The sequence below is a fragment of the Oculina patagonica genome, chromosome 13 (genome assembly GCF_052425735.1).
Source record: "Oculina patagonica isolate OP01 chromosome 13, crgOcupat, whole genome shotgun sequence".
In the NCBI taxonomy this organism is placed as follows: domain Eukaryota; kingdom Metazoa; phylum Cnidaria; class Anthozoa; order Scleractinia; family Oculinidae; genus Oculina; species Oculina patagonica.
The window spans coordinates 33,703,975-33,717,698 of NC_135770.1; the positions used below are offsets into that span (position 1 = coordinate 33,703,975).

At 41.1% G+C, this 13,724-nt stretch overlaps 1 protein-coding gene across 1 annotated transcript; it reads left to right on the top strand.

Moving 5' to 3' along the window:
• On the top strand, positions 1-11,261 carry LOC144635162 (pecanex-like protein 4). Its single transcript, XM_078494226.1, has 7 exons — positions 1-1,148; positions 4,671-4,841; positions 5,605-6,092; positions 6,830-6,936; positions 7,276-9,098; positions 9,528-9,714; positions 10,297-11,261. The coding sequence occupies exons 1-7, from the start codon at positions 448-450 to the stop codon at positions 10,558-10,560; spliced, it is 3,741 nt and encodes a 1,246-aa protein (XP_078350352.1). The 5' UTR covers positions 1-447; the 3' UTR covers positions 10,561-11,261.
• Positions 11,262-13,724: the final 2,463 nt, after the last annotated feature.

Sequence of the window (13,724 nt, forward strand, 5' to 3'; positions counted from 1 at the left end):
ATCAACTTACTTTTGTAAAGAAAATAATGCAGAAATGTACCTTTTGTGAAATGATTTAGCAAAAATACCAAATATTTTTGACGACATTATGGATATGGACTGATTTGCTGCACGAAAATCCTTCAGGTTGTGTTTTACATTACCGGATCAAATCCGATGGAAATCTTCTTTGCCGCCATTCAAAATGGACGACTTTTTGCCTCTCATTTAGCATCGAAGATTTGATGGCGCCTGGAACACCATGAAAGCACTTGAATACATCGGGGAATCGGCTAAAGCTTTATTTTACAATTCCTCCGTTTAAGAACAGAAAGATTACTTGGAATGAACTAACCGAGCAAACGATCGATGCGGTACAAATTCTACACATTTTGCTGTCGATCGCGGAAAAACCTGCATGCACGTCTTCGTTTAATTTGATGACAATTTCTTCGAGTGTTTAATGTGATGGGCTCTATGGAGGGTGGTGGAGCACCTTTACTCAACGATTATAAACTTGAATTCTTCTGGAAACGTTTCCCACAGACCTTGCTCGGCGGACTAAAGGTTAAACTGGGATACGAGGCACCATTTTATGTCTATTTGAACCAAGTGTTGGTGTTTCTGGTTCCATTCGTTCTTGGAGGTTTGCTAACAATTTGCGCGGAGTTCGAAATTATCACCGATGTGTACACTAATGGCTGTATTTATGGTGGCCTTATGGTTGTATTTGTAGTAAGCATGCAGATGTTTAGCTGGTTTATGCGTCGAAGTTCGACAAGTCTTGCCAAATTTCAAAAGAACCTCTTAGCTCAAGACGACGAGGTCGACTTCGTTTCGTGTTGTGGTTTAGAAACTGTTGACTTTATTTTTCCCGCGAAGAAATTTGTGGCTAATATGGTTATCCATGGACTGATTTCAGGGATCGTGTGTGGGTTATTGTTTTTATATCTTTTACCGTCGTATTTGAATGCACTGTATTCGAACACTGGAGCAACAGTGGTTCTGTTCATTTTTGGATGGTGGACAGTTTGCATAGCTCAGTACTCTTTAACCTCGACATCTCCACCCGAGCTAGCTATATTCAGGGCCCTTGATACCTTGGAAATCACGCCAATTATGAGGCCATTTTATGTGCTTATATTTGGAATTATTGGTGTTTTGGCAAGGTAAGTTCATAACTGGCTTCTGTCAATCAAAAGTTTTGTTTCGGTCAAAGCCTGATTGACAGATTCTATCATGTAGTTTAATATTTCTTAACCTCATTCCTATGTCTGTCTATTTCCACCCTCTCTGGATCGACAAAGAGATTATAGGAACAAGATTGTTCTGGTGCATGATTTAAATATTCTCTCAAAATAATCTTGTAATTGAACGGTGTATAATAGCATGAGGGATTGGGATAAGAAGGGACTCTCCTATATACCCCGATTTCACTCCAGATAGGGATACCATATTTCCTCAAATGATAGCTGTCACTTGATTAATCAGTGGATGGGGACACGGGGGCGGGTGCTCAGTAGAAAAAAGGCAGGAAGAAGGGGAGGCGAGGCTGCGAAGCATGCGAGGCAAGACAGCGAGGCATGTGAGGCAGAAATCCCTACTCCAAATAAAAAGGCTAACTGCAAGCTACCTAAGCTAAGGGACCGATCGTTTATTACGTCCCAAGGGGGGGGGCGGTGGTTTTGGAGGGGGGGGTACAATTTTAAAACAAGCCCCTTTTGGGGGGGTTAATTTTTCTCTGGTAAAAAACATGAGGGGGGTCAAATTTTATGACACAGCAACAGCAGTCTAGGGAATTTGACGTCAGTGATCTATCCTCGATCCCAAAAGAAAAGAATTTGACGCGATTTCAGGTCCTGAGGTAAGGGTTGTTTGACATGGTCGCGCTTGAGCCTGGAACCTAGCTCTCAATCCGCCATCTTTAAAATTACCCAGACGGCTGCTCGCCAGATGCTCGCCAGTTTGCTCGATCTTTTCGCGTTATTTGCCACTACACAAATGCCTCTCTACAAAGCATGGGATGTTCAAAGAAAAGAAAGAAAGGCCGTAGCGGCTGGAAGCTTTGTAGAATTTGCTGAAGCAGGTGAGCTATTTTGAGGGGGGGGGGTACATTTTTCAAACAAGAATTGGGAAGGGGGGTATAATTTTTACCTAAAATTTTTTTGGGAGGGTTCAGTTTTGAAACACTACACTTTTTTGAAAACCACCGCCCCCCCCCCCTCCCCTGGGACGTAATTAACGATCGGTCCCTAACTGTAGGCTAACTGGGGTGCTATTTAGGCTAACCGTAGTGCCTTTTAGGCTAACCAAAATGCTACTAGGCTAACCGGAATGGATTGCATGCCTCGCTGCCTCGCACTTTGTGATGACCCACAGGGGAAGAGAAGGTGGGAAGAGAGATTCCTAAGGTGGTGGAACCGGGAGAAAATGAGGAAAATGTTGCGACATTTCGCAATAGTTATGGGACAAAGAGGAGAAAACTGCTATGGAAAGGGGCCGGAGGTGGGAGTTAAAGGCACGGGAGGAGGGAGGGTCAGACTCCCCTGTGCCCCTCCACTAATCACCACTCTCAAATGATCACCCAGGTGTACATGGTCTGGGTACATATCAGAGATTGGATAGTGGATAGCGTTGGGGGCACTTATGTGTACCTCATTCCCAGCCTGTCTTCTCCACTTAGAACCCTCTCCCCTCCCAGCAGGGGATGGGAAAAAGAAAGACTCTGGGAATGAGGTTGATGGGAACCACTGGAGCACTTTCCATTTGTGTGGAAACACTGGGGAGAATTTTGGGGCAAATACAACAGTGCAATTTTTCAGATAACACAATGGTGCGTGATGAGTGTGTACCATTTTTAAACTTTCTGGTAAAAAAGACTGTTCAGTTTTATTTCCACTGGAACTGCTGGATATTTTTATTGAGGAGTGCGAAAAAGCAAAAATTATGATACAGTAACATTCCCTCGAGCGAGAAAGGAGGAATACCTTTGAAGGTACTGGTATTCCACTTTTCTCCTGAACATTTTCCAGTGGGAAGGACCATTCTGACCATAGCCCATGGGGGGTACTCGGGATTTCAAGTGACGGGGATGATCTAATGTGGGCAAAAATCGAGACCCAAAAAAATCCCCAGGGCTTCCAACAAAACCCAAAATTAATCCCTCCCTGGCCTTTGACCAAAAATCAACCCCCAAAAAATCCCATGCCGAATTTCTGACCCATGAAATTTTTCAGAAAGGGGGAATGATCTGTAGATATAACACAAAGAAAAACATTGGTTCAGTGTTGGTACTTTATTTGCAGAATTTCCGTATTTATTGGAATAAACGCTGTGGCGTTTATTAAATTTTTCATGATTCGGGTGCGGCGTTTATTTGGGGGCGGCGTTTATACAAGGGTGGCGTTTATTTAAAATTCAACTTACTTCTTGCAAACAATAGCATGGTAACTGAACATTTGAACTTTAAAAAATAGGAACATGTTGTAGTGCTTGTCTCAAAAGTCATTTCCAATATCTTAAAACATTGTTACAATCAAGGAAAATAATTATTTTAGGCTTGCTCAAATTTGATAATATATTACATTTGCTTTTTGAGTCTATTATTCCAATTTAACGCTGCATCATGATGCGGCATTTATTCAAATGGCGGCGTTATTAATATTTCTGCACTAAAATGTGGCGTTTATTCAAGGGCTGCGTTTTTTCGAGGGAGGTGTTTAATCGAATAAATACGGTATGAAGCCAAGGCACTTCCATGAATCTTAAGATTGTTTTTTAAACCCATGCATAAAAGAACCCTAATTAAATCAAGCCACCCAAAAAAATACTTACAGACTGAAATTTTCCTACCCAAAAAATTCCCTGAAGTAAAAACTTTAAACCCCCTAAAAATCCTTCAGTCATCCCCATCACTTGAAATCCCGAGTACCTCCCTGGGCTCATAGCATCCTATCTAGGGGGAAGTAGTTATACCCCCCCCCCCCCAATAAGCTCCAGCCTAATGGGCCACTTGGCTTGTATATGTATGCAGACCTTACCTTTATTTTGACCATAGATTGAAATGGAAAACACTCCTTGCCCCACGCTCAGACATTTGTGCAATATGTCCTAATTGGTTTCCATGCATACACAGTTTGCTGTTTTATGATTACCTTTTAATTTCATACTTTTAATTTCATACTTGATACCTTATTACATGAAATTTTCACGACACGTTAATTTCGCGATTTTGAGGTGCACATATTTCGGGACACTTAAATTTCGCGATTTTGCGAAAATTTTGTATTTTGAATCACTTTAATTTTGCGTTTTTGAGTGAGACACAATTTACATTTTCTTGGCAATATATTTTGACAATAAATAAATGCCTTTGAATTATATAAAACGACTTCATCGAAGGAACAATAACGTCAAAATTAACAAAAATGCAGGGGGGACTTAATCTCGGCAATAGCAACAACAGAGCAGTTCTCACAATGTCTACAAGTGAGTCAATTGACGACAACATCCATTTACATTGATTACTAACATATGCGAGTCACTTAATATTCGTGCCGTGTTATGTGCGCGACACTTATTGTTCGCGTCACTTTAATTTCGCGATTTTTTTAGAATCACGAAATTTAAGTGTCGCGAAAATTTCATGTAATAAGGTATATAATTTTCTTTTTTTTATATTTCAAACCTAGGAATTACTCAGAGCTGGCCTCACTTGACAAGGCACTACATAATGTGTTCCCCTTTCTTCCTTTGTTATGGATTATGGGTATCTTACCTCCCCTTGATGCACTGCTCCCATGGCTGGCAGAGCAGGCCCTGGTACTAGTGCTAGGAGGCTCCCCACTAGCAACTGATTTAAGGTAAGTAAATGTGTATTTCAGATATTTTACAGAAACTTATTATTGCTGGTTAGTGGATTCCCTGTTTATAATAGTAAATAATAAAGATGGTAAATTTTAAGCTCGGTAATAAATAATAAAGATGAGATGTTCAACATGACACGAGCATGCAGGGACAAAGAAAAAATTCTGATTCCCGACAGGAATCAAACCCATCTTTATTAGAAACTAAATAGGAACTCAGTGCTTTCAATAAGCACTGCCAGCCATTGAAAACTATCGTCTACTTCACTCTGCTTTGTTAAAAGAAATCAGCTACTTTTGACAGTAAAATCTCACGATAAACAGAGTCACAAGCTGTAAGAATACAATTTCTTGTATAAATAATAATGTCATTTTTGGCTTAGTAAGGCGATTGTCTTGCACCAATTCTGTGTAAATCCGTAGTCAGCAAAGGAATTTGTTCGCCAGACACACAATCGATAACCATATATAGAAGACACAAGCTGTGAAAATAACGTTAATTTTTGTGTTGCTAAAACAGGAAAAAAAAACTCTTTCTCTTAATTAGCACCTGTTTTTGAGTTATTTTTGTCCGTCAGTTGATAAATCTCCCGGTTTTTTGACCTTGAACTCCAGATTTCTGGTTCTTTGAGGTTGAGAGGTCTGCTGAACTACAAACCCCTAGTCCCCCTCATCCAAAGTGTACCCCACCCAGTCCCTCTTAATGTCCAATAAGCAAGTCACTTGATTAATTTCCTACACGTTTTCCTTATTCTTTCAGGTTACTGGTGATGTTTATCTTGTCAAGCCTGGTGGTTGTCATGGCAACATTCATTGATAACAGAACTGCCATTATCATAATTACAGCCTGTTTTGGCTTCATTCTAAGCATGGATGTTTTTGGATTTGCGCTTCAAGCAAAGAACACAGTGACCAAACAGAAAAAAGCAAAGCATGAAGTGTCACAATGGAGATTGAAAGAGATTATAACTTTTGTTATAATGCTGTTATTAACAGCTGCCATAGCAGGTGTCTCAAGCCATTTCTCATCTGATATCAGCCCTGAGATGTTTGACGCCTTTGGTATTGTATTTGTGGTGCTACTGGTTCTGTTGAAGGTTATGGGAGATGTCCAGTGCATCAGCATTTTCTTTGGTTTATTTAGAAATCCATTATATCCAGCAAGTATTGAGTCATCTGGGGAATTTAAAAAGAGAAAGAAGACTTTGAGATATGTCGGTCTTTTGCGGCAGACATTGCTTTTTTATGGTGAGTACTGAGGCTGTTATTGTAGTAATGATGGTACCATAATGCAAGCTTTGAAACTAGACTGTTCTGAGCCCTCTATTTTGTCGTATTTTTTCAATCGTTGAGCGCGGGGAAAGAACGGTGAGAGAACTGGACACTAGCGCAAAAAAGGGTTAAAACATACAGATAGAAACATTGTTTGTTTGCTGTGGTATAAGGTAGTGTCATACTGGCTAAAGGGTGTCCAAACGAGTCAAAACTCAGACCCGATCAGGGGTTAGTAGAGTATTGCTACTGGACTCCTGGATAGCATATCTTGCCGTGGCAGCAATTTTCAGACCTTGGATGGAGAGCTTCAGTACAATAATTACATTTTAGTACAATGTGCCAAAATGGATGACTCATTATCATTGTTAATACCGGTACCTGTAAAGTTACTTGTAATCAGTGTCAAATTATTGCTATATTCTCATCACTGATGAGAAATTAGCATTACATCAAAGTAGTTGTTCCCGTGATCAATCTGCAGGTAAACCATTCTCGCCCCCAGAGTCCACGATCCTTCTGGTCTGCACCAGGGATCAAGACCTCTGGCCGTTCCAGATTTGTCAGATTTCGGCCAATCAGATTTGTCAGATTTGACAATGAATCCGTGAATTGTGGTCTCGATCCCTGACCAGAAAAGGCTTGTGGACTCTGGGGACAAGAATGCAGATAAACCTGATTTTCTCTGACCATTCATTTGCATTTCTTTCCAGTAATACCTCTTCTGCAAGTTGCCTTTCTCAGTTTGTTCCTTGCTCCTGAGAATACAAACATTTCAAAGTTTGTTGTGGCCATTGGTACTGTGAGAGCACTTAGGCAGGTAAAGAAGACTTCATCTGAAATGAACCGAAACAAAATAAAGTAAACTGAGTAACTAAGTGTGCCCTGATGCAAACTTAACTCTTTCCCAAGGCCTTGCTTTTATTTTGGTCAGTACCAAAAAAGCCAGACATGTATTCTAGGTGCTGACCAAAAAAAGCCGGCCCAGAGAAGAGATTGGATGCAAACACAGGAGGGTCCATTTCAACCTCGTTCCCAGGGACTCTCTCTCCCCGCTCTGGGGGGTGGGGAGAGAGAGAGACCCTGGGAACGAGGTTGGGTCCATGTTTAAGTGGTAAGAACTACTCTCAATCCTCACCAAATTGCGTTTGCATTGCAGGTGTGGCAGAACACCTTTAACTCTCTACTGGAGGTGTCTGTTGTTTGTCTGAGTGGGACAGCTCTCGGTACTGATGTGGCCGCCTGGTGGGCTACTGCTGGACTGGGGCTACAGCTGATGCTGGTGGGAGCCTGCCGTGACAGGCTGCAGCAGCTACTCAACAAGATTGATTTTATGGCGACCCTTACTGTCACGTCGTGGAAGCTGCCGAAACAGAGACATAAGTCAACAGTACCCATCTTAGTTTCATCCGCCATATTTTTTCCTGTGGTTCTAGCTGTTCTCGGGACCTCAACTGTATTAGCAGCTCCACTGCTGCCTCTTTTTTGCCTTCCTGTATTCCTGATAGGCTTTCCGCGGCCTCTGCGTTCCTGGCCCACAGCCTCTAGTACCGCTGCAGCGACCTGCGCCGACTCCGTGTTTTACAAACAGCTGACACCTCAAGTAGCCTCCACCCTGAGCGTTACCATGGCAATGGGCACCCTGGGGAATTCTACACCAGGGGACCATTACCTGGTACGCTTTCAGGATCGGTTGATTTGGGTCCACGTGCTGGAATGCGGTTATAAATTTTGCACCATGGTAATGAAGGGCCTAGAGCTGCAGGAGACCTCGTGTCATACCGTGGAGGCCACGCGCGTAGATGACGTATTTCAGGATATTTTTGTGCATGAAGGCAAGTGGCCTTTGGTGTCATTAAACCAACATGCAGGAAACGTTCTCCGCCCGTGCGACTCGCTAATACTGAATACTTATTCAGACGCCAAAAATGTGCTGACTGGGGTGATAGACCAGCCGGAGAATTTGCGAAAAAATTCGGAAAATTTCCTCAAGACGCTCGTTTGGGTTTTGGTGAACTATTGCAGAGACTGTAAGTTTGAAAATACAGAGAACACTACACAACAGGTCTCAATTGACGTTACAAAGCAAGAAGTGGTGATGTCTGTGGAGGCTATACCTGCTACCCAACCGAAAGAGGCCTCATTTGTGAGGCAATTAACTCAAGATGATGTGGAGATACAGAATATTCCAAAGACCTCGTTTTCGCAAGATCGAGAGCAACCCACAAGAGTTGCTTCGGCTAAGCGCCGTCGAAGCGGATCTTTACCAAGTCTGAGCGACAGCGTGTGGTCCCAGGAAAGTTTAAAATTGGACGAAAGCTTCACGAGCCTTGGAAAACACAAACATTCTGTTAGCTTTGGTGGCCTTCCTGCAGCTGACGAAGGTATAGACGAACTAGAAGAATCTTTCAATCTTGGTGGATTTCCGGCGCTGGATATCGGCCAGTCTAGAGCATCGAAAAACCAAGGTTCAAGAGAAAATCTCATCAAAAAAGGAGATCCAGTTTTGAGTGATTTTAATTATGACATTCCAAGCTATGGAGCTTCCAATAACAATGCAAAGCCAGGCGCAAGCAATGCTGTGAAGCCAGCGGCATTCACATCAGAGCATGCCCATAGACTTGATTTGCCATCTCAGTGGAAATTCTCCATCCCTGTTGAGACACATCATTTAGACTCTTTATCGTCAAAATTTCCAGATTTCTGGTTTAGACATGTTGTGAAAAGTTTAAACTTTGGAAAGGACAGCGAAGCCGTTGCTCAAAGTATTCTCGGCGATTCGGCGCTGGTCGGCTTCTACAAACAGTTAACATGTGCTTGTTATGCACTTGTGGAAGTGCTGGGATTCCCAGGATCCTCTGCGGTAGCAGCTGGTCCTGGTCACGTGCACAAGGTGTACACTGGCGACGTACCTTGGTCAATGTATGTTGATTGGCTGGAAAAGGAGTCCGAGCTTAAATCTCTGGTCCTGAAAGCTTACAGGTATGAGGCAATGAGCTGTAAAAGAATCATTCAATAATTACATTGTAATGCTATTTTTTTTATTTTAATGGAACCGGGAAACAACCAACTTGGGGATCAAACTTTCAAAAAGCCCTTAATATATTTTTTTGCGAAATTTAAAAAGTATTTATCTCTTCAAAGCTCATTGGTATTTGCGTTACGCGTTATGCAAACATTGTGCTGGATTTTTGCTTTATAACGAGCACTTTTTTTAAGCTGTTGTTTTACTATCGTGGTTTGACCACTCTGGGAATGGCACAGTCTGATAGGTGAAAATATCCTTGCAAGTAGAGCTCTGAGGGAGTCCCCACGTTTTATTTAAAAGGGATTCCCTAGACTAGATGTTGATTTTTGCAGGAATACTTTTAGGCATACAATGTAGCTTATGTCTGGGTGTTGATCGTGTAGGTATGCATTCAAGTTAACTTATGACGAAGCTGTTCTTGGAGAAGTGACAAGTGAAGAGGAACTAGCAGAATACATGACAGAGTATGATAAGGACTGGTACCTAGGCTCTGAGACAGACCACGATTGGCAGCTGTCAATCATGCATGAAAAGCCATTCCTTTTCTCGCTGGGTAGAGACAAAGGCAAGGTAGGGTCAGCAATAGTTTCTGTTTCATCTTTTTTTCAGTTTAATCTTTGAATATGTATATGTTTCTTTTAAATACATTCTGGTTTCTAGTCCTTTCCCAGAAAAGCGCGATTACAATCTTTTCCGAAAGTGAAAGTATAAGCCTTCGGCTGTCCTGCAAATGATTAAAGGCTTGGATATCAGTTGTTAGAAATAAAGATTCGGCTTGTAATCGGCAGTGCAAGTCATTGCGTTTAAAGCCCCATCCGGGGCATTAAGTAGCTAAAAGCTACTTTATTAAGTTCTTGTGCACTTTCTACAGTTGTGTGGCTCACATTTACCTGCCAAACATGAAAACAAGGTTTATATAGGCCGACATGTATTTACTTGAACGTCAATAATTGAATGTTCGATTTACAGTGCAAGAGTATTCACATAGCACGTACAGAAACGTACATTCTCTGATAAATGTTGTAAGATTGTAACTTAAAAATACATAAGTTCATGTTCTATTCCTTTCAAACGTTTTAAATAATCACAGACGTGCAATTTGTCGATTTGAAATCGCTTTAAATAAAAGAAATTTTATTTATACCTCTGCAGGGCACATACACCAGCCGTGTTCTCACAAAGCAAGAGATCATGGCCCCAGTGGGGCGCCTTAATGGAGAGTGCGTGCGGGGTCAGTGGGCCTCTCTGGCGCTAGAGCTTCTGTACTTCACAAATGATGACGAGGAGCGGTACAGTATCCAGGCTCATCCCACGCTACTCAGGAACCTCACCATTCAAGCAGCGGACCCTCCTCTGGGATATCCTGTGTACTCGTCTGGCGCTGTATCAGTACCTCTCGCTGTACCCCCTCTGTAATGGGCCCTCTTAGTGTCAACATATTATTTAACAGCAGTTTTTGGCTATCCATCAATAACTATGTAGTCATAATTTATGTTTCCACTGAGTGTTACGAATGCAGTGTGACGTTTTTAAGGAAACTTGATGTGATCATCATAAGGCACCGCTAAGTAAAGCGGACGTGTGTTATAAACATCGCGTGACAACCATATTGTAAAATACATTTGGGTCGAAAACAGCACATAATGTTTTTAACGTCTGACTATGTTATGGAAAAAGCGCCTACAAGTCAAAGGGCAAAGATGTTAAGTTCATTGATCCAATAAGAGCCAAGAATGATATCAAATTTTACAATTAATGCAATGAGTATTCCAGTGTGACAATCGATAGAGCGTTGTATAAAGCAGGATAATGATATGCAGTACATCCCATAAACGCACTAAACCGATTACGGGAATTGGAGTAAACAGTTGCTGCGGTCAGCAGGTTCCTGGTTGGTTTTTTTTTCAACCAGTCGACACAAGTCGTAAGACTTCGCAGGAAAATTCGCGACAGTTGTAGGCGCTTAATTCTCACTGGCTAAGTGGGAAGCTACTGTACAAAATACAAGTTACTTTTAATAATAGCTTGATGACAAAATATTTGTAAATAGGATTTATCGATGTTGTGTGCCGTACGTAAAAAAGCAATGTGTTATTTCAGTGTCGACCTGTTTAATCCCAAGACTATATTTATATATTTCCTTTTATTTTCCTCCGAAAAATATAATTTTAATCAGGCCGTTTTTCTTGTGATGACCAGATTTTGGACCTCGATTTTCAATTCTCTTGACCTGCTTAGTAGCTTTGTTGTAAAACGCTGAAGAGAAGTTTTAATTACATCATTTTCGAGAAAAAACATTCAAGTTTTCATTTACTTATTACATCATGATTTCCTGTAAAGCACTGTAAGTTTTTAACTGTACATAATACAATTATGTTTTAAAATGCAGAAATTACTGTCAGGCAGTGTAAATGAACTGTACATCTGGATCTGTAAAGCATTCACTAGGGCTTATGGGGAAAAATCTGTAAGCCCCCAAAAAAGAAGGAGAGTGTGAGAATGAAATACTGATGTGAAATAAAAATGAGAGAAAAATAGAAACGGCTTTACGGAGTGCAGACAATGAAACTGTAGGAACAACTAGACTAGCAGACTATGTAGCAGAATTTTTTAATACTCATTACCTTATTCATAGCCTGAAGCATAAATGTACTTTCCCTCGATAATTTTCTTGCCCAGTGGCTATAGACCGGCTGAAGCTGGGCGCCGAACATGGATTTATAACAGCAGGCTGGAGATGTATCAATTTGGCAGGTTTGTACTATTTCGAAGTGTGTGCTCTAAAACAACTTTTAATACCCCCTCCTTATAATGGGAGGTGCGATTTCAAGCCGTAGTAAGTGCATGGTATAAAAAAATCGCATTACGCGCATGCCATGAAAACATGGACCAGTTGGCCCGTGCCTGAGTCTGCGGAGTTTACCTTTCCTTTCCTATCATGTTGCTAATGTACCTTTAGAAGGCGATATTGTATCTCATGCAATGCGGAATTAGAGACTGGCATGGAAAGCCAACCAATAAGTTGTATTCAGTTCTCGGTTGGCAAGCGTAGAAAGGGGAGGGAGAGGGTCTTCCTATGTGCATCGCGTTCCGTCTCGATTCTCTTACTCCCTCTTCTTGCTACGCGTGCCATTGAGGCTGAAAGGTAAGTTAAAACCGATTGGCAGAGTTTCAAACGTGTTCTGAATGTACTTTTGGCTCTTCCTTGAAAATCAAACCTCCAAAAATGTTTGAAGTATAATGATTACGAATGACTGACGGAAACTTGTTCGGGCGATCATTAGAAATACAACAGGGCGCAAACTGCCTCCTCCACAGGCTTTTCCAAGGCCGATTGAGCGCGGATTCTAATAGAGAGTCGCGAGTGGGATAGCCTGCGTAGCTGGCGGTATTGTTGGGTTAAGCGCGCACAGGCGAGCAGCGAAGCCGCGACAAACGAGCGGCGCAGCCGCGAGTGGCTTCGCAGCTGCGTCGCTCGTTTGTCGCGGCTTGCGCTAAACCGAACAATACCGCCAGCTACGCAGGCTACGAGTGGGAGAAAATAACATTTCTTCCAGCTGCCGTGTAAGTTTCTTTGTGTTATGTAGACAAAAACTGAAATGAACCGATGGCACAAACTTAGTGTCTTTATGTGTCGTCTGCAACTCTTTGAATAGTTTAATTTCAAGTAACTTGGGTACCTTCACGATTGTTCCTAGTGAAAAAAGACATAGTTTTTGTTTTCAACACATTTTAGCCTTAAAAAATGGTATTTGCGTATTTCTGTTTCAGTTAAATTGCATGAAAATGCTTAAAAATCTTACCTTCAAAGGAGAATCAGCATAGGCAAAATTCCTTTATTTGAAAGCAACATTTTTGGATTTCAGAGCAACTTTAGAGCAACCTTTTTATTTCGAGCAACTTTTTGGGAAATTCCGAGCAGCTTTGGGACAGCCCTTAGTCAGTTTTTTCGAGGCACGGAAAGTCACTATCTCTGTAAATGTACCATTTATAATTTTCAGTTTATGATTCTAAAAAGTGAGCTCCCACAATATAGATTCCCCCATCGTACAAAAGCCAAACCACACGACTGAAACATGTATCATATTTTTTTATATTTTTATTTATTAGATCTAGATTGATAAACAAGTCTTAATACAGCTATGTTTACAAAATTAAACCTATTACTTTTTTTAAGAATGCTGATTGGATTTTACAAAACTTCAATCAATCAAAAGCCATACAACAACCAAAGTTCAAGAAAAAGGCGATAAAGGACAAACATTATTTCTTGACAGGCCGTGAATGCTACCGATTTATCATATTCCTGATTACAGTGCAGTTACTTTAAAACCGTATAAAAATATGTTTTACAACAAAAAGTGTCAGCCGAGCTTTAGTGTAAGTTTGTACACTATGCTACTATACTTGAGAAACTTTAAGAAACTAAGCAACAGCTAACCGTTGACTTTGTTTATGTTTCTTTAAAGCATAAAAAAAATGCTGGAAAATATAAAATTTATATATATTTTTATGACAAACACGCTAATGACAAAGGGCAAACGCGGGAGTTTTGCCAGAACAAACGTTAACTGATCCGT

Excerpts from the sequence above, each read along its gene's own strand:
- LOC144635162 (XM_078494226.1), top strand. The coding sequence starts at position 448 with ATGGGCTCTATGGAGGGTGGTGGAGCACCTTTACTCAACGATTATAAA. Across the intron at positions 1,149-4,670 it reads ATTATTGGTGTTTTGGCAAG|GAATTACTCAGAGCTGGCCT; the intron begins GTAAGTTCATAA and ends TTTCAAACCTAG. Across the intron at positions 6,937-7,275 it reads CTGTGAGAGCACTTAGGCAG|GTGTGGCAGAACACCTTTAA; the intron begins GTAAAGAAGACT and ends TTTGCATTGCAG.